Consider the following 20,672-nt stretch of genomic DNA (forward strand, 5'->3'; position numbering starts at 1 on the left):
GGCCTTAGAGCACATATCCTTCAAGCCTCTGGAGAATCTGATAGTGATTAATACCATGATAACCACTCTTGCAGCGGAGTATCAGCGCTGGATCAACGCAATCAAGTAGTAATTGTGTTCTGCGGCGTGGTAAAAGGGTGGGCCATGGAACAATTGCGTGAGGTTGTGCTCGGGAGAGGCAAGCAATGCAATATTAATACACCAAGCTGGGCCGTGTCATAATAATAGATTCTAAACCGAGAAAGTTTTTAGTGATTGTTTATAATTTCCTGTTTATCTCAGGTAACCCTTTGTTCCTTCAGTTCGTTGGTAACTTATATGATGTATATGAAATATATGATTATATAAATCTGTCGATGACGCTTAACTAGTGAGACGGCATTTCCATTCATCAGTGTATAAATCTAAAGCATAAAATTGGAGTCCTAATAAAGAAATGAGAGCACTTATTGTAGCTCATCTGACAACTAACTTTCAAGGTAAACCTCTGAATGTCAGGTTTATACTGTACTGTATCTTAAATACTCTACTAGGAAAAGTAAACTGGGCTGTGTTCGCAAGAAAGAGGTACTATAACTACCAATTAATCCTTGTAGCATCCCAGTAAGTGCCTTCTGATACACTAACTTGTTTCCTGAAAATAGATCTTTCGTGACAAGTCCCTCAGAATAAAGTATTGTTGCTCCGCTCTTTACATTCGACTCAGCAATAAATACATGCATCTGGGGTGTGTGGATCCCTAGGCAGGCCCGAGATGTAGGCCCTTCTCTGAGGCGCGTAAGTGGTGCTGATCCATGTATGTTGCTGGCATCGATAATTGATCCCCTGTCAATAAGATGTAAGATGCTTTGTCACAACCTCGTGGCACGTCTCTTAGGCTTATAGGAATGGAGTCAATCCATCTTTATTGCAGGAGTTGACATCTGCTCCCTTGTCAATAAGCAGCTTTATCATTGCCTCGTTGCATTCTCTGAGGCTCTTAAGAGTGACATCTATCTATAGCTATATCTGGTGTTGACGTCTGCCAGTTTGTCCAGAAGCAGTTTTGCCACTGTTTGGTCGCCGCCTTTCCGTGAGGCCCAAAAGAGTGGTGTCCTTCCTTCGTTGTCACTGATGTTAACATCTGCCCCCTTGTCAATAAGCAGTTTCACCATTGCCTTGTTGCCGAATTTCCATGAGGCCCAAAAAAGTGGTGTCCTTCCATAATTATCTCTGGAGTTGACATCTGCCCCCTTGTCAATAAGCAGTTTTACCACTGCCTTGTCGCCGCCTTTCCGTGAAGCCCAAAAGAGTGGTGTCCATCCATAATTATCTCTGGAGTCGACATCTGCTCCCTTGTTAATAAGCAGTCTTGCCACTGCCTCATAGCCATACCATGAGGCCTGAAAGAGTGGTGTCCTTCCTTCGTTGTCACTGGTGTTGACATCTGCCCCTTTGTCAATAAGCAGATTAGCCACTGCCTCCTGGCCACTCTCTGAGGCTTTTAAGAGTGGTGTCATTCCTTCATTGTCGCTGGTGTTAATATCTGCTCCCTTGATAATAAGCAGCTTTGCCACTGCCTTGTGGCTATTCCATGAGGCCCAAAAGAGTGGTGTCCTTCCTTTATTGTCACTGGTATTAACATCTGCTCCATTTTTAATAAGCAGCTCTACCGTTGCCTCCTGGCCACTCTCTGAGGCTTTTAAGAGTGGTGTCATTCCTTCATTGTCGCTGGTGTTAATATCTGCTCCCTTGATAATAAGCAGCTTTGCCACTGCCTCGTGCTTCTCTGAGGCCCAAAAGAGAGGTGTCGATCCATTATTATCTCTGGAGTTGACATCTGCTCCCTTGTCAATAAGCAGCTTTGCCACTGCCTCGTGTCCATTCCATGAGGCCCAAAAGAGTGGTGTCCTTCCTTTATTGTCACTGGTATTAACATCTGCTCCATTTTTAATAAGCAGCTCTACCGTTGCCTCCTGGCCATTACCTGAGGCCCAAAAGAGCGGTGCCGATCCATTATTATCTCTGGAGTTGACATCTGCTCCCTTAATAATAAGCAGCTTTGCCACTGCCTCGTGCTTCTCTGAGGCCCAAAGGAGAGGTGTCGATCCATTATTATCTCTGGAGTTGACATCTGCTCCCTTGTTAATAAGCAGCTTTGCCACTGCCTCGTGGCCATTATCTGATGCCCACAAGAGTGGTGTCGATCCATTATTATCTCTGGAGTTGACGTCTGCTCCCTTGTTAATAAGCAGCTTTGCCACTGCCTCGTGGCCCTTCTCTGAGGCCCGCGAAAGTGGAGTTCGGGCCTCCGAATCCACGTCATCGACGGTCGTTTCCATTTGGAGAAGCAGCTTGACTATGCCTGCCCGACCATCCTGCGCAGCCCAGGATAGCGGTGTTCGATTTGTGTGTTCTTTCAAGTCTTTCCTGCAGTTTAGACCCTCTGTAATGTCGGCTTCTTTACACATGCTCGAAGGCGAGTTCAGAAGAGCAGCAACAGCGTCTTTGTTAGCGTTGGCCAAAGCAGCAAACAGCGGGTACCCGTATCTCTCCCCAGGAACATGAATATGTGGATCCTCTTTGCACTTTGTGCGGATGAGCTCTGAGAAACCTTTGTCTGCGAGAATATAGAAGAGACTTGCATGCTGGGTGTATTTACGAATGTTGTACTTTTCAAAAAGATTGTTGATAGTAATCCATTCGGAGACGGGGAAAAGAGATAGAAACTCGTCTTGAGGAATCGCTTCCGCCGCAGCGTTGGCATGATAGAGAACATGCTGACTGGCATACTCCAAGAAAGGGTACTCTGTTGAGATTACTGTCCGCCGGTTGGCTTTTCGCTCTACCAGCAGTTTGATAACAGACGCACGTGTCAAGGTATAATTCATGTATGAATTGCAACATTGTTTGAGTTTCTCATGGCTTGGGCTCCTCCAGTCAAATCCAAGATCAGGCCACAATTCATGCAGACCGTCGTCTTTGATAAGAAAGTCTCGGACGGATTCATGAATAAATTGAACTGTGGGCTGCTCAGATGTCGTGATTTCAGCAAGACCTTTTGAGGAGCTGATAACACATCTGTTAACCTTGTCATCCACATCTGGGACGGTGACATCTGGGCCTTGGGCATCGGCCAGACCTTTCACTGACAAACCAGACCAGAGAGCATGGTAGAACTCCTTCGGTTGCAAAGGTCGCTTTGCGTAGAGAATCCATAGGATGCAAAGCAGGAGAGCCTCCATATTCTCATTGTCACGTCTCAGGATGTCCTTGAACAGTAAGCTCAAATCACTCGGTATCTCTGCCATTCTCTTTCTCAGAGCAAGTCCACCTTGTCGACATTCTTTGTTCAGAATGTCGACAACTAATTTGACCCACATAAAAACGCCAGCAGCTTTCCCGAGAAGTTGTGGTCGTAGCTCGTCGACGAGCGCAGGGTCTTCGATTCGGAGGCGGCTTGCAACGTAGGTTGCCAAATCTTCGGCATGACCTGGCTGATCCTCCAGTGTAAGTCGTATTCCCCGCTTAATGACGATGTATGGATAATGTCGACTGGAAAAACAGATTCGGAGCCGGACGCCTTTATTCGTGGATTGTTCTGCCAGCTCTTCAAAGTATTGGACCATGTCTACAACTTGTTGTTCGTCACACTCATCGAGAGCATCGACGAAGCAGGTAAATGAGCGTTGACCGAGGGCAGAAACTGCGTTGCGAAAGAGGTCCTTGAGAACATTCAAGGAAGGGCAGTCATTCTGACTTTGGGAAATAAGATCGGGATCGTCTAAAACTGTCTGAAGATCAGGGTACCCTTCAAGCAGCTGGAGCAGCAATGATCGGTACATCCCTAAGATCGACTTTTCTAAATATTCGCCTCGAGCGTTAAAGAAAAAAGAAGCAGTGATAGCATGCTTACGGTGGGCTTTGCGCTTCATTTTCAAGTATGCGAACTTCATGATTGTCGACTTGCCAGTACCGGGCTTGCCACTGATCCACAAAAAGCCATGATGTTGTGTCAATTTTCTGGGATCAAGCCATGCATGGTAGTCAGGGTGGCTGAGAAACCATTGACATGTTTTGTCGAGTTCGGTTTCGATACTTGATTTACGAGAATCGATTTGCTTGAATTTAAGGAACCCCAGCAAGCGCTGCCGACGTTCGTGTGATGAACGTTGATCTGCACGCTGGGTGTGAGCAACAGTGAGTCGAAGCTGTTCCCAAGACTACTAAGCTAACTTACGAGGATTGGGCATGTAGGCAACTCTTGCATGAGCTTCAGCCACCGGTAGCTCCTCGAGCAATTCCCTAGCGTATGCGGCCGCCGTTGCTGCGGCATACCTCTGCCATTCCTTGCTCTTGTGAGAGTCTGAGTAGTCGCAGATTCCCCGAATTGGTAGACAAGGGAGAATATCCATCAGACCAGCAGCCTCCATTTCGAAACATATGACATCCAGTTGTCGAGCAACATTGTCCCGGGTAGTGCCGCTTCTCATGACTTGGTTCCCTGAGGCGATAGCCCCGTAATGAATCATTATATCGTCCGACATCCGTCTGCTTCGTGGAACCAACCTTGACTGGTCGCATCCGTCACAGTTAGCCGTCGGGGATTCATGATCATACGTTGCGTGAAAGAGGCGGTCCGGTGACCTTGGGCGACCATACTCGGGGTATCCTTCTAGTTTCTGCCGCAGGATGGATGGGACTCGACTGGGCCCTAGCTCGTGTTTCGAACGGAGCGTGGAAACGGCTGTCCCGAGCACATGGTGAGGAATCCTAGGGATTGCTGTTCGCTGGAGCTGTCCGTCTCCAACGACTTTCCCAAGATCATACTGCATCACTCTTGTTCCGACAACGATGTCACCCAAACGCACATCAGCCTTACTCGGCACGCAACCACCAATCCCGACTATCAAGCCCGCCCGGATCGCCGAGAAGGTTCGCTTCATATTCGTCATGACGTTCGCCGCGTTGTTCGTTCCATACTGGGCTTCTGGCAAGCACGCAATAACAACATTGTGCTGATTGATGCTTCCCAGTACATATGTGTTGCTGTCGTCTGCATACGTGGGCAGGGCCTCGTGAATCTCATCGAGCATAGCCCTGGCTGCTGCCATCTCTATATGCAGCGCGCAGATCCAGGCAATAGTGTAAAGATCGTGTCGTGGTGTGGGCGAACTGTCATAGTGAAAAGTCTTTTGTCGCTTTGGAGGGAGAGACACGCTTGTCTCAGCATCTTCGTGCCAAACACTTCTCCCATCCATTTCGGCAAGATGTGCACCGGGCCACAATTAACAGACACGACTTTGCTCGGCGGTTAAACATCGATAGGGGCATTGCCGAACGGTAGAAAATTTGTCTGGTGAAGGGCAATTATTGCAACGATTTTCGGCTGAGCTATGTTTAGACTTGGTAGGAAGAGGAGGCGAGAGAATCCAACACTTATCGAGCCATGCATGCACAGCCACTAGACGCACCGCCTCAACAGCACAAAAGAAAGCTCGTTGGCATCTCCGATAAGGCTCCCACGGTATCTGTATTTCGTATATTTGATTTTGTGGGATCGAGAAGCAATAAGTATTTATGAATTAAATGACATACATGACTATAAAATATGATTTGTTGGTTATATTTTGCTTCCGAGGATGAGAGGATAATTTGTACTACGAGATCATTAACATAACATAAGCTGTCACATAACCAGGGTTTTCATTGTGTTTTGTTATGATCATTCGCTCAGGGGAAGGAATGGGGGGCAGAATAACACTATACCAGCTACACGCCGGTAGCCCACTGAGGATCTGGAGGATAACAATATCAACTGTATTGACTGCTTGCTCAACTATCCTTACGCTTAATTTTACTATCTTCAGGAATGGAGACGATTCAGGGGGGATGACGCTGCGCGCTCGCCAAGGCCTAGGAGTGATCGGATCCCGAATCTACAGTAGGTCAGAGGAATTGCCATTGAATAGAGAGAACTAAGCCATTGAATTGGATGAGCGAACTTATTATACAGGAATTTGTCTGTGGGAAGAGATATATAGGCGAGGACTTCGCCGATCCTTCGGGTAATCAATCCATCGGGCGATCCCATATTCTGATATTCATAATACTGGGCAACCGCTTAAAGCGAAGATGACCCAGCTTAGAAAGCGGGCATCACAGTCTACGATGGAGATTAGATAGCTGTATGTGCAGTTCACGGAGAAAGAGCGTGGTTTCTCTTCGGGCATCCCTTATGAGCATTGAAATAAGTATCCGTCGCAGTCAGATTAGCCAAACAACAATGTCCCAGTAACATGCAAAGTATCTACCTACCCATCATGCCCCAGCCCAAGACGCTCAAGATATGCTCACGCGTTGTGCGATTGCCGCCCCGTTATTGTAGTCACACAGAACAAGAAGGCTCTTGTCGTCGATTGCTACTTCTCCAGCCCAATGACAGTTCTTGTGCACCAGTGTCTTTTGGCCCCAGGTAGCTCCTCCATCTGTGCTGGTGACAATCTTAACATTCGGTGGCTTAGACTTCCCAGCCTTCCGGTCGTCTTCCCAGGTCGAGAAGCTGGCAACAAGAGTCTTGCCGACGCGGACAACCTGAGGGGCTGACTCGCTGGGAGGTCCGTTAGTGCCCTTGTAAACAGTCCTGCGGTCTCTGCTCCAAGACTTTCCATCATCAGAGGATGTGATCGAAGTGATGCCAGTGTTTGGTGTCAGGCTCTCGAAGACGGCTATCATCTTTTTGGAATTAGGTGCCAGACGAGTGACGCCCAACATTCCATCCCGTTTCTGGATGTCCCCGCCCGAAATGGTCTCCTCCCTCCCCCAAGTCTTGCCCCCGTCAGTGGAACGAACCAGGATACTGTTCTGGTCCTTCCCATCCTTCCGAGTTTCTCTCGAGAAAAACAACATTAAGTCACCGTTGAGATCGTCCATCATGAGCGGCTCCCAGACGCCCAGCCCACGGGTCGCAGTCGTCGCAACAGTGCTGAGAGGTTCCCATTTCTTTCCCCTGTCGTCCGAGTAATACACTGACATGATATACTTAGTATATTTCTCCGTCTTCGGGTCGCGCTCGTGGTTCCGGAAAGCCATCAGGATCCTGTCTGATTTCGGCAGTTGGTGAAGATAGCAGTTGTTCAACCCGTGTGTCTTTTCAACTTCGGTGATAACAGTGCCCACAGGTATCCAGGTCTTGCCCTTGTCAGTGGACCTGACCGTCTCAATTGAGACTTTGTCGTCGTGGAGCGCTCTAAAGCATCCTAGCAAGGATTTATCTTTGATGTAGGTTGCGCGCGGGTAACTGCCCTTTCCCATAACACTGGGATTGCCGTCGAGTTTAACACCGGGCTTGACGGCCGGAGACGGGGCGGCAGCTGCAAGAGGGAGAATGAGGGCAATGAAAAGAGCAAGGATCGTAAAAGGAAGGCGAACTGAAGCCATATTGAAATGCTGAAAGAAAGAGAGAGTGGATAATTTGATATATGAAGATTTGCACTACAAACATCGGGGGCAAGACCTGATTACTTATAGAGTTTTTTTTTTTTTTTTTTTTTTTTCCAATTCTGGTCATATTTAAGCACTAGAATATTGTAAGCCTGGGTTTGCTAGGCGTCCTACATGCCATCAGCACTAGTTGACTGAAATACGCCTGATCTCGCCAAAAGCAGAAGCACTAAACAACATCTTGTAGATCATCACCGTCAATGATGATATGAATACATACTTACTCCAGAGTATACTACTCTTAGGACGCCTGATTTTTTAAAAAATAGAAGTGCTAAATAGTATTCTATATATCGTTGGTATTAATTATAGCACGAAGTTGTGCTGACATTGCCAAGCCATAGGGGTAAGCGCTGAGCAGCTGTTTACTTTATGGGCTATTTTATGGGCTGATTTTATCCTACTACTTAATAATTCAATATCTTCTTTTTTAGACGCTAAGTCAGGATCAAATCACCTGTTGAGTGAAGAACCTACCACCAGGCAGTTGGGAGTAGCACAGATCTTCAGGTTATGGCGGAGCATGACAAAATACCTATCCAACATTTACATAATTTCATTAGCGGCACAGGTCTCTGAATCCGCTATATGGAGTATAAAAGCCAAGAAACTTGAACAATATAACCACAGCCGCAAAATAAAAGCTATTTCTCGAACACAATCAGATCTTCCTGGTTATTTGATTACTTTGATATGTCGCGCACTCATTAACACGTTCTCCATGGACCCAAGTCAGAGTATGACCGACATTGCGCAACAAAGGCCCCGCCCAGAAATCGCTACATGGGGTCTACTTTTAATTTAACAAATGTAAGTGTTATACTTCAATATATCTATAAGTTCGACCTCATTATACCTATAACACGCACTCCGGGAAGGCAAAAATCGTATTATTATAAATTACACTCAGCGGCAAGATCATATCTACTCGCGGACTGAAACTGGAATTCCCTCTTGCTTTCGGCCCGTCAGCCCCTGTAGGGCATCTGGTAGATTATAGAAGATTAAATATATACTGATCTACTATATTATTTCTGAATCGATTCTCTGCTGGGAGAGAACAAGTTGACACCACTTCCTAATCAAATGGTTAATAATACTCTCTGGTTTTGCAGTGTGCAACCCTGGGCAGCACATTTAGCGATGCAATAGAGATGAGCTTGATATATTCTGTAGCGATCGGGTTGGCCCCAAAGGATTCACAAGCCCAGGTATGCGAAATGGAGAACCGATATAAGGTGCTGCCAGTCGGCTCTACTATACCTGTCGTGTGTAAAGCCTACTTGTTTCAACTACCTACTACCTGGCAGCGGAAACCTTAGGGGAAGATGCCGCTACTCTGAATCCGCGACGCGAGATAGGCTAGGAGCCAACTGATCATATCGCGCTAATGGGTGTCAGCAATGTGTATTCGGATGAGTGAGAAGGAAGATTGACCCTCCTTGACTGGCGATGTAATGGACTGCTGTAAGCGTTCAAGACGCACCGGAAAAAATCCGTGGAGAGCTGTCCATCCCTGTCACTTATTGATGGCCAATAGGCAATAACCTAACCAGCTCGATGAATTTGGCTCGGTTTATCCATTTCAGTGTGATTCATTACAGTTAGAAGTCGCGCTTTTTACATAGGTGGAGCCTCTGGACGCTAGCATCAGAAACGCCACTTCAGCAGTCCAAGATCAATATTCTCACATAACGCACCCCCCAATAATTGATAGTTAGATGAAGCTGTCCATTTTGGGTATAGCGGTGTTCTAATGACAAGTCAACGATTAGTGGATGTGTTCGGGTTGGGAAGGGAGGCAACAAACAAGATATTGGCCTTAGAAAATATGGTGGGTCTACTTATTCCAGTTACCTAGTGCTTTGCTTTGGAGCGGCGAGAATATCCCTCCAGGAAATTAACATGTTGCGCGGATGTCTGGATGAAGAACAGTGACTACATGAAGAAGCTGAGCAGCAACTAAACAAGCAAAGGCTCCAAACCCAACATGCTACGCTTCCTGAGTTCCTTGGCGCTTGCCATGTGCATTTATTTCTCAGCCTAGCCATCCAGAAAGACAAAGAATCATCGACAAAGGGACCACCAGAGAAATGCAGACAACAAGCTCCGGCCAAATAGGATCTTGGAATGGAAGACTTTTCCGCAGGAGCAGAGTGCAATTTGGGGGAACCTGATGGACGCGGATTTCGTGACTGAGGGCCATTTCACTCCATTGCCCGTGTCTTCTGAATAGGGAAAGCGCAGTACCAGATTTTTGCAAAAGCAATAGTAAGCTATCTAGATGTAGCTACATCAATTTTAATAGTTCATACGGGCATATCTTGGATCGGACGCTGTGCGGTTAGTTATATTTAGGGTTAATAATGGTGCTGATCAGGAGGTTCCGCGGTTCCGCATGCGGGAGTACAGGGACAGTGGAGCCGCGGAACCGCGGTTCCATCAACCCCACGATTTTGTATAGGCCTGGATGGTTGCAAGAATCGAGGCGGTAGTCCGCGGGGGCCGAGCAAGTACAGGCAGCTCTTACTTGCCTACTCATGTATAAAGAAGCCTGCATTTGCCACAGGCAGAGACAGTCTGATGGGCAAGCCGATTCTGCCCATACTCAAGTAATGCATTGCGATTAATCCCACAATCACAGATATATGGCGCATGCTTCAAATATCACCAAATTGCCCGGTGAGGTCCTGGCTAAACTGATTGGGCAGGTTTATTCGGACCCCCAAGTTCCTGTAAGCAACCCTACCGTGCCTACTTGGCAAGAGCCACCTCATCCCCTCGCCGAAACTCAGTCAGACAATCTATCCCCGGCGATAGATTTTGCCATTATCGGCTCTGGAATCACAGGATGCAGTGTTGCCAAACATCTTCTCGAAGACTCTCGATCTGCCAATCGATCGGTGACGGTCTTTGAGGCACGGACTCTGACAAGCGGCGCCACAAGCCGCAACGCTGGATTCTTGCTCTCCCACATTCCTAGTGATTTCAAGGACATGGTTGAGATATTCGGGAACAAAAGCGCTATTGGGATCGCTAAGCTTTGCCAAAGAACGGTGAAGGGAATGAAACAGCTGGCCGAATCCCTGGGGCCCGATACTTTGGCAGCAAGCGAGAAGAGACCTGTCCGAGCGATTCTATCGTTTAGCGAGAAAGAGGTTATGAAGGCAGCCCTGGAATCAATCGCTCTTTATGAAGAGATATTTCCCGAGGAGAAAGGGTCATTCTCTACTATAACTCCCGAAACACTCGACAAGGTAAACCTGGTCTCATATGTCTGGCACTATTGGAGCTGACGATCAAATTAGGTATATCAAGTGAAGGGATTTGCTGGAGCCTTAGCTACAGATGGAGAGGTGCTATGGCCCTACCGTCTGGTGACACGGATTTTTGCGGACCTTCTTCGTCGCTATTCTAGTCGTTTCTCGATCGAGACCAAGACGCCAGTGACATCAATTGCCTACTCTCCCACGACAAATGACAAATATCCATTCATACTCACCACTCCTCGTGGTGTTGTCCGTGCTGGGCAGGTGCTTCATTGTACCAATGCGTGGGGTAGCCATCTGGTGCCCAATTTACGGGGAAAGATCCTACCCACACGTCATATCAATTCTTGTCAAAGACCTGGTCCGAAATTTCCCAAACTTGGCAATAAACTGTGTTGGATGTGGTTCATCTTACCTAGCTATGACCCTGCCTCTGGAATTGTCGACACAGGACTATATTACATGCAGCAAAATGGAGAGACACACGACCTTTTTTTTGGAGGCAACAGGGCACATATCGAAGACATTATCAACGCAGACGATAGTATTGTCAGCTTAGTCCAAGGCACCCAAGTTTCCACCCTTCTGCCAAAGCTGTTCAACCGAAGGTGGGATAACCCGGCCACCGGAGAGGTGCAATCTTCAGTGGTCGACAAAGTATGGAGTGGAATAATCGGTGCTACGCCGGACCATCTTCCGCTGGTTGGAAGCCTACCGGCTAGTATCACCGGAAGGGGAGAAGGTGAGTGGATTGCAGCGGGCTACAATGGATATGGCATGGTGCAGTGTTTGTCCACTGGTGAGGCCCTTGCAAGAATGGCCCTCGGGGACCCGCAGCCAGTGTGGCTTCCGGACATGTTATTGCCCTCCGAAGAGCGTCTGACCGATGAGGCCCGCATGGGCCTGGAAGCAGCACTTTCCAGTGCACTAAGGATTTGACCACTCATATTTAGCCTTTATTTCCATAACTTAAGTGCATATTTACTATGTATTTCAAGGAAACTGAGAACGAATGGTATTTAGAAAAATGATTTTTCTAGGCAAGTAGGAACTTTGAATATAACCTACAACAGTATGAAACAAATTATGCGTGGTCGTTACAACTATACGTATTAAGAAGCGCTATCGACGTTGCCTGATGACAGTAACTACTGAAAGACAGCAGAATCTTCTGCTATAGATTGTTGCCATGTTAGCTTCGAGTTCACTGGATGCTTTTTAAGCGACTATTCCTCAACTTAGTACATGTCTCTCCTATCTAGAAACCAGAATTAGGCGGCCCCGAAAACTGCAGACGAGTACAACTCATCTTAGTAGGATTTCGAGGTTTTGTTTGTTTACCGACCTCGCAAAAGCCCCGCCTTCGTACCGCGGTAGGCAGTTGTTGATGATAGAGAGTGAATTTGGGTAACGCGGGACCGCGCGGGACCGAAATCGCCTCCGCCATAGCACTCCAGAGCTTCCAAGTTTCATGGTAAATTGATCCCCTCTCCGCTGAGAGGGGGAGGGCATATAAGTGGTATAGACATGGACAAATGTATCTTCTTCAAACTCAGCAATACAAGGACACAGTTCTCAGCGAGAGTGTTTCGAGCCGCTGATCTCCTAAAAATTTCTACCTTTGAAAACAATAGACCTCCCAATCATGGCCATCGACAAGACCATCTCAATTCTGGGCCTAGGTGGAATGGGCTCAGCCATTGCACGAGCTTATACAAAGGCTGGATATAAAACAATTGTCTGGAATCGTTCTCCAGCCAAGGCTCATGCCCTGGTTGCCGATGCCGCTGTCCCTGTTGCCTCAGCGACAGAATGCATTCGTGCCAGCCCCCTGGTTATTACCTGTCTGCTCAATGTTGAAGCTTTTCAAGATGTTCTAAACAAGGCCGATCAAGGTGCCGGCGTCGGCCGCATCTTGATAGACTATACATCCGCAAGTCCAGATGACATAACAAACTCCCAAGCCACAGCCTTGAAGCACTCCTTCTCGACGTACATTCGCGGCGCAATAGAAACCTACCCAGCCTACGTTGGCATGCCCGAGTCCCTGTTCTACTATAGCGGTGATCAAAAGATATTTGCCTCGATCGAAGAGACTCTGAAGATCCTCGGTATGGCTGTGTACCTTGGAGAGGATGTCCTTTTCGCTACTCTTCAGGAATGCACCCTTGGGATCTTCTTCTTTGGCTTCTCTCAGGCTTTTTTGCAGACCATGGCGTTTTATAATTCCACTAAAATGTACATGCCGGGGGGCGCACAGCGCCTCCTGAAAGAAACATTGCTCCCAATATTCATGCAAGACTACTCACGGTTGTATGGAGAACTGGCTAGGCAGATTGATGAGAAAGACTACGTTAGCCAGGCATCAGATGGGGCTCCCTTGTCAGTTCTTCAGGATACGCTTGGATGCTTGATCCAAACGAGTGAGAAACTCGGTATTTCTAGCAATGCCCTCCATCCAATGTACGAACTCGTGCAGGCCAGGATATCGCAAGGCGGTGCGGCAGAGGAAATGAGTAGTTTGGTAGAGACTATCACCACTCGCTCGAGATCCGACCTCTTGTGATTTCACTAGGGAGGAATTTGGGCTGTTCGTCAGATTGTACTGTGAATATGCTTAAGTATAGCTTTTCTTAGAGAATATTCAATTGTGTTGCATGCGCTTGGCTACATCGTAGTTAGCGCGCCTCCAGTGGCGATCACAATGTCGGCTGGCTCTCTTCACAGAGCTTTGTCAACCAGCTACAAACGCAAAATAGCCCAAAAGATATCTGCGGAATAACTCATATAATTTGGTCTTTCGGCCTTCGGTAAGTACTCGAGCAGGATCACCTTTAGGTGAAATTTACCGTGACGAAACTTTCAAGTTGTGGGTGAAAAGCCAACGGATTAATTGTAGCGTGAAAGAAGGGAACAAATCCGCGATGGCAGACACTAAATTCATAGAGATTGCGATAGGTGTACGTCATGCTGAAAATATTAAATGCTCCTTGCTAGAGGTCTCTACCATGATCGTATAACTTGATACATGAAGATTTCCGTAAAGAGATATCGAGTTCTCGGTATCTAGAAGACCGACTTAATTATGTGATTCGCCTTATTCATTCACCATTCATTCAACCAATCTCCAGGGATGTTTTCGCGAACAGAAGAGAGTGCTCCCCGGGTACGGGCTCGGACGTGGAGATCAAAGCCCGTGTAGTAAAGAAGGACATCAGTCCCAGTGAACCAACGCACATTAAAAGGAGTATAGCTGTCAAGTCCCTCTGGAGAGGGGAGCTCTGTGTAGAGTTGCTCGATCAATTTAAGGTCATTGTCGTCCCCAGAGTGATATTCAATCGGCATGCTTGAGTCATTCAATGATTCAAACAGGATAAGATCGACGCATGCAAGAGAGAATCGTCCCAGCCAGAGTTCCCAGTCCCCCACCACGTTATTCACTATAATCGGACAGTAATACACAGGAGGATCAGGATGCTGGAGGTCTGACACCAGAATTCCCCAGAGTGCACCGCCTTGATTCTCGTGTCGAAATATCAAGGCCCCATGATCAAGGTAAAGATCCGTTGGTTCTAGCAAGTATTCTTGGTTGCGAGTAAGATCTGAACGGCGACCAAAAAGTGCATATGCCTCTTTAAATGCTGCAGGCAACGAAATACCTAACCGCTCCTCCGCAGTTGATAGATCCGCATCACTATATCCATCACCCTCCTCTAGCTGAGTCACCCAGTGGTAGGTGAAACTGCGAATAAAATTCCACGTCTCACACCGGCCACGAATGGCCTGAGTAATATGCTCGCAAAGATCGAAATCCTTACTCATTTTAAGATTTAATTGACAAGAATGGTCCTAGAAAGTAATAACTGGGTGTTAAAACTAGATAAATAGAATATTTATTCGAGTAATTGGCATACCTATCACCTAACGCACAGGGGTTATTCGAAATATGTCCGCTGAAACGCTGTAAACGAAAATACTTGCGACCACGACGTTAAAAGATGATAAAGAAACATCGGAATTGGGGATCCGATGACTCACTCCTACCGTAGCGCCTTGGCGAGCGCTCAGCGTCATTCCCCTAAATCGCTTCCATTCCTTTAGATAGTAGCTAAGCAGAGAAGAAGAGCGAGAGAGCACGTTGGTGAGCGCGTTGGTTGCGCAGTCAATACAGTTGTTACTTTATTCTCCCTAGTATGCTACCGGCGTGTAGCTGGTATAGTGTTCTTCTGCCACCCATTCCTCTCCCTGAGCGAATGATCATAATAAAAGCTATCGACACGTATGGTAATATTGATTATTCAGTACGTTTCTCGGTCAAATGATCCGATGATACAATGATACAACATCATCGGATCGGTTATATTTCCTATATTTGATAGTTTGGTTGAATCAGAGACCTAATATCGATACTTGCGAATATGCATATTTTTTATGGTCAACAAATGGGCAGTTGTTAATAGATTGCCAATCAGACGGTCGTGCCGTTTGCTACGTTTGCATGGAATCTTTTTGTCTTTCAGCCTTTGAGTCCTTGGCCTTTGTACTTTCATCTTTCATATTGGTATTATACATAGTCTGGTATTATTGACTCGTGTGTGTCTGTGTGTGTGTGTGTGTGTGTGTGTAATCATTTACCCTGACCCCTCGCCGAAGCAATATGCAAGCTACAACAACTATATCTATCCATGTACGTACATGTAGAGTTGTTATTGACTCGTAGGTACAATACAAGTCATTTACGGCTGTTCATACTATATAGAGTACCATTGACTAGGGTTTAAAAAAGCATCTCCATGTTTGCGACATGGAAGGTAATATCGGTCACCACTGTAATAAAGGACGACGCCGGTACACCTAGAAATCTAAGAGGCACTTCAGGTCCCCATCTATTTAGATATGTACCCAATGGTTGTTGGCCGTTTATGTTTTTCTTGCGAGCTTCTTATACTACTTCTTTATTTGGTCCCATGCAGCTTTTTGCACAGCTGGAGGGTCGTAACCTCCCCCCCCCAGATTTTGCTGCAGAGCTTGGGGATCTTTTAGTCGCAGGATGAGGAGTTCAGGCGGATGATAAATATAATCCCGATCCTTTTGTGGGATATGGTTTTTGGACGGCGCTTTATCTTTCCTAGATCCCGCACTGTAAGGACATCCTAAGGGTGAGCTATCCCACAGGCAGTGATCGGGATCCAATAACACAAACCATAATGAAGTGGCGCCAAAGCGGAAGATAAATACTCTGGATATTTCCGGAAATGTTGCCGTTGAAGGATTGATAACCAATGCAGGAGGATTTTTATAAAATTGCCAGAGAATGCGGCGACTACTCCATTATAACCCACTCTTAAGAAGGCACAGTGATTATCTTCTGTTGATTCTAATAGAGCCAAATGGAGGACACGGGCTCCCAGGACAACTATACCGGCAACTGCGCGTGGTTTTTCCACATTATAAGACACCGGAATACCCTTTTACTGCTACACCAATTGGCGTAAAAGTGCAAAGTAGATACCTGGTTTAACAAACTTACTGATTTGATACATCTTAACACCACAGTTCCTGATTATTAGTCTCTGAACTGGTTGTTGGGAAACTTGAGATATAAAATTGAATTCAACGTATTTGCTATGACTATTGGACTGGAACTCTCGCTTTCGTGGAACGTTGCTTTCCGATTACGTCAAGAGGTAAGTACTAAAACAAAAAGGAAAAGAAAATACATTAAGCTGTCCAGAAAATCCGGTACATGGTACTATGCATGATTCTTGCCGCAATAACCGCAATAAACAGAGTACAATATCAAAAACCATTCAACGAACTAAAACCCTGGGCTCTTAGTGAGCCACAATAGTGAGTCAAGTTATGTGGAGTTCCAACATATAGTACAATCCTTCTGTTGTTTGCTGACTAAATCTTAATAAGTCAGATAACTAACTAACCCATGATTTATAATCTATAGCGGATGCTATTCCAACTTCAAATTAACCCAGTATGGTAATCAATGAAAATATACAAATTAGACCTGTCCGTGTTCCTTCATCATGCTTATCCTCATAAAAATTCCCTGACATACAAGCAACATAACGTACAATCACCATATACGATGACACGAACCGTCCTCGTCACTGGCGCAAACGGCTACATAGGTAACGCCGTGTGTCTTTCATTCATCCGCTCTGGATGGACTGTCTATGGACTAGTCCGACAGGTAGACGCGACGCCCTCTCTTGCACGAGAAGAGATAATCCCAGTTCTCGGATCTCCAGGGGATTGTTCCTTCCTACCAGCCTTGCTAGAGCAGCAACGGACCTTCGACGTGATTGTTTCCACGACGGAACAAGTCTTCGACTACGAGCCACACTTCCAGGACATTATTGCAACAGCACGCACTATTGCTGAATCCAGCAATGCGTCGGGTGTTCGTCCACTGTTGGTATTCACTTCGGGATGCAAGGATTACGGTATGACATCTCGTGCGGACTCGTCGGCCTTGTCGCCGCATACGGAGGAGTCGCCGTTAAATCCCCCAAGTGTATTGATCCCTCGAGCGATGAATGCGATTAAAGTGTTTGAGCACCGTGATGTGTTTGATGCTGTCGTGGTGAGGCCGACGACCGTGTATGGCAAGAGTAGTAGTTACTATGGAGCATTTCTGGAGCTGGCCCAGCTGGCGAGGGAACAGGATGCGCCGTTGAAGTTACCGGCACATCCGAAGAGTGTTGTCCACGGTACTCATGTGGATGATTGTGCCGACGGGTATGTGCGGATTGCAGAGGCTGATAGGAGGACAGTAGCTAGTCAGTGCTATAACATTTCTGGCTGGCGGTATGAGACACTGGATGAGGTGGCGGAGGCTTTGGTGAAGGAGTATGGAATTACCAAGGGGGTGATTTATGAGCCACCAAAAAAGGAGGGGTTTGGCAGCTTTGATGTGGTTGGGATGTTGACGGGGTTTTCACAGTGGGTGAGCAGTGAGAAATTGAGACAGGAAACAGGGTGGAAGGATAGACGGTTGTTGTTCTCACAGGGAGTGAAAAGCTATCGTATTGCATATGAACAGGCAGTTAGGGATGGACATAGTAATGTGTTAAGAGTGAAGGAATATATACGGCAGACTGGGAATTAACATTAACTTGATTGCTGACTTCATTTTTTTTTTTTTTTTTTTGAATGATTCTTTGTCTTCTTGCTCTCAATGGCTTCTATCTGTTTCTCTGGTACTGAATTCACGTTTCTGCACTAAAATCCAAAGACGCTTCCTCTATGTTCAGCATACTGGTGTACAACTATAATCAGCAATAGAATGACTTGTGTCTAGTCATCGTTACCATATCTCGTCATTGAGTCGATCAGCGAGTTCCGACGCTGTAGGATAGCATGGCATAGACACTCTAGGTTCAGTTATGGGTCGACCCGTTTCTCTATATCCTCTTTCCAATTCTCTTCCTCCAATTCCAGCCGATATTCTCTCTCCCATTTTTTCAGGCATGATTAAATTCATGCTCGCATTCAGGCTTCTCCGGATCTTCGAAGAAGATCGGTACACATATCGTGCTGGTGATTTTGGTAGTTGTAAAACAGTAGTATATCTATCACTGATGGAGTGGTAGTTGTAAAGAATAGAAATGTGTTAGGAGTTTTCTGCATCGATGGGTTGATATGGTCATGGTGACGGCAGTTTCGTCATTGTAATTATTAGCATAATTAAATTAGGATGAGTGGCGAATCTCTTCTAATGAAAATAGGCATATGGACCTCTTACGAATTTCGGGTTTGCAAACTCTTGATTACATCTAAACAATACTGAATATTTATATACAGAGGCTTGGAATATATCCTAAAATAGCACGCTGAACTCAATCAAACATTTGTCACCTTTTCGTTCTCACCTCCATCAACTAATCCAGTCTTCGCAGTCCGGAATTCGCGTGTCCGAACCCTCCGCTCAAATAGAATATCCAACTCCGCGTAAGACCGGCCCTTTGGCTCGGGAAGTCGAAAGAACGACCAAACTAGACACAAAATGCACAACGCGCCCCAGAAAAACCCGGACTTTCCCCGCCAGTTCCACGCGTCTACATTCAACATGTAAGGGATGATGATCCCGCTTACCAGGTTCAGCACATTGTATACGTTTCGGGCGAGGACTACCGTTTTAGTCCGCAGCCGGGAGGATGGGATCTCAGAGACAAGCGAGTAACAGACCGGGCCAACTGTAGAATCATAGATAAATGTGTATACTAGCAGCATCGAGCCAGTCGCCCAGGAAATAGCGGACGTAGACGGAGCGATGGACACGAATCCGATGACAAGGAGCGCGACAGCGAGAACAGCCAGTCCGCCGATGTAGAGCGTGCGACGGCCGAGGTACATCATCAGAGTCCATGAAACCCCGGTCCCTACCACGCCAATGGCATATTGCACCAGTGACATAGTGAAGGATTGAGACACGGCGAGTCCAGCGCGCTGGTAGAATACAGTGGAATAGCCCATCAGGCCAGCGCCGCAGAGAATTTGTGCGGCCCACGCGCAACAAGAAATTTCTGTTCGTCGCAGGTCGACTCCTTTGAAACAGTCGAGGTATGAAGTACCGGTTTCGGCGCGCTTCTCCAGCGCATTGGTGTAGATGATCATAGAAACAGTCTCTTCTGCGTCAAATCCTGGACTCCCGGTCCTTGTCAGTCTTTTCAGAGCCTTTACAGCATCTTCCCGTCGGTCCTTTCGAATCAACCACCAAGGGCTCTCGGGAGCGAGAAAGACTCCAATGAAGATAGGAACTGGCCAAGCCCACTGGATGGCAAATGGTACGCGGTAGGCCCACTGGTCTGTTCGATCAGCGAGGCCTTTTAACACGCCCGAGGCGGTTAACTGCCCAAGGACCCAGCACAGGTTCACGTAGGTAGTCAGGTATGCCCGCAACGCGACAGGACACACCTCGGATGCATAAGTAACAACAAGGGTTTGGTACACACCCAAAGGGATGCCCATGAGTAGTTCGCCAGCAACAAGGGTTTGGACATTCGGCGCGAAGAATAAAATGAAAACGATGCCAACCGTTGACGCAAGACAGGCCATCAACGTTCTGCGATATCCAAAGCGCTCAGATACTATTCCGTTAAGAAACAGTCCGACAATTTGGCCGCAGCTCATCGCATTCGTCAATCCTGCCTGCCAGGAAGCAGAGAGACCGTATGACCCATCGGACATGAGACCTCCGTACTTCTTATTGAACGCAGGAAACGCATAAAAAGAACCGATGAGGACAACATCGTAGCCTTCCATAATAATGGCGCACGACAGGAGGATGGACCAGCCGACAGCTTTGGGGTAGATGCTCAGCGCTTGCCAGAGTGACATCTGGTGCTCTTTTTCAAGAGCTGCCTGCACTTCATTGCTGGCCGGTAGGTCAGACTGGGTAGAGAGGTCGTCATTTAGATCCTTTGAGGTACGTTCCTCTTCGATGTGTTCAGTGTTGGCCTGTTTGTCAGATGCCATGGCGGGACTGAGGAAGAAATTATATGCACCGCAAAAGTTCTGGATGAATGTCCTATGTAACGAGAAAAATGAAGGCCTGGATATGACTCAAATGACAGGAATACCACTCATTTATATAGCCATTGGAACTTGACTCGAAATACGAACCTTGGGGATTGCAGATGCTATCATAAAAAAATGGACTGCAGATGGCCGAGTTTGCTCCTGTCCAGACTCGGTCACTTGGGAAAGGCAACAATTGGCAGACCAAGAGAACAAAGTTTAGGCCAAGAACCGAAGCTTCACTTGTTTCCCCAGATTCTCCTCGTGGATTCCTAGCTATCCCCAGAATCCGTGAGTGTCACGCCATCACCCAGAATTGGTTGGATGATGGTCGGGCCGGTGGCACAGCCAAATGCCAAGGGCTGGAGAGGTTTGCGGTGTCAG

General features: G+C 46.8%; 7 protein-coding genes across 7 annotated transcripts; 3 read left to right on the forward strand and 4 right to left on the reverse strand.

Moving 5' to 3' along the window:
- Positions 1-992: 992 nt before the first annotated feature.
- On the reverse strand, positions 993-5,240 carry ATNIH1004_010888 (uncharacterized protein; the record flags this gene model as incomplete). The annotated part of the gene is made up of 2 exons (XM_033575456.1): positions 993-4,156; positions 4,220-5,240. 2 exons carry the CDS (start codon positions 5,238-5,240, stop codon positions 993-995), a joined length of 4,185 nt encoding a protein of 1,394 aa, XP_033421311.1.
- Positions 5,241-6,321: 1,081 nt separating this feature from the next.
- On the reverse strand, positions 6,322-7,419 carry ATNIH1004_010889 (sialidase family protein; the record flags this gene model as incomplete). The annotated part of the gene is made up of 1 exon (XM_033575457.1): positions 6,322-7,419. One exon carries the CDS (start codon positions 7,417-7,419, stop codon positions 6,322-6,324), a length of 1,098 nt encoding a protein of 365 aa, XP_033421312.1.
- A 2,711-nt stretch (positions 7,420-10,130) lies between these two features.
- On the forward strand, positions 10,131-11,690 carry ATNIH1004_010890 (NAD(P)/FAD-dependent oxidoreductase; the record flags this gene model as incomplete). Its single annotated transcript, XM_033575458.1, has 2 exons — positions 10,131-10,739; positions 10,791-11,690. 2 exons carry the CDS (start codon positions 10,131-10,133, stop codon positions 11,688-11,690), a joined length of 1,509 nt encoding a protein of 502 aa, XP_033421313.1.
- Positions 11,691-12,396: 706 nt separating this feature from the next.
- Positions 12,397-13,317, forward strand: ATNIH1004_010891 (uncharacterized protein; the record flags this gene model as incomplete). Its single annotated transcript, XM_033575459.1, has 1 exon — positions 12,397-13,317. One exon carries the CDS (start codon positions 12,397-12,399, stop codon positions 13,315-13,317), a length of 921 nt encoding a protein of 306 aa, XP_033421314.1.
- A 539-nt stretch (positions 13,318-13,856) lies between these two features.
- Positions 13,857-14,573, reverse strand: ATNIH1004_010892 (uncharacterized protein; the record flags this gene model as incomplete). The annotated part of the gene is made up of 1 exon (XM_033575460.1): positions 13,857-14,573. One exon carries the CDS (start codon positions 14,571-14,573, stop codon positions 13,857-13,859), a length of 717 nt encoding a protein of 238 aa, XP_033421315.1.
- Positions 14,574-16,854: 2,281 nt separating this feature from the next.
- ATNIH1004_010893 (NAD-dependent epimerase/dehydratase family protein) lies at positions 16,855-17,877 on the forward strand (the record flags this gene model as incomplete). The annotated part of the gene is made up of 1 exon (XM_033575461.1): positions 16,855-17,877. One exon carries the CDS (start codon positions 16,855-16,857, stop codon positions 17,875-17,877), a length of 1,023 nt encoding a protein of 340 aa, XP_033421316.1.
- Positions 17,878-18,611: 734 nt separating this feature from the next.
- Positions 18,612-20,246, reverse strand: ATNIH1004_010894 (MFS maltose permease MalP; the record flags this gene model as incomplete). The annotated part of the gene is made up of 1 exon (XM_033575462.1): positions 18,612-20,246. The coding sequence occupies one exon, from the start codon at positions 20,244-20,246 to the stop codon at positions 18,612-18,614; it is 1,635 nt and encodes a 544-aa protein (XP_033421317.1).
- Positions 20,247-20,672: the final 426 nt, after the last annotated feature.

This window comes from Aspergillus tanneri (genome assembly GCF_003426965.1).
Source record: "Aspergillus tanneri strain NIH1004 chromosome Unknown AapTan_8_pilon_pilon_pilon, whole genome shotgun sequence".
Taxonomy (NCBI): Eukaryota; Fungi; Ascomycota; class Eurotiomycetes; order Eurotiales; family Aspergillaceae; genus Aspergillus; species Aspergillus tanneri.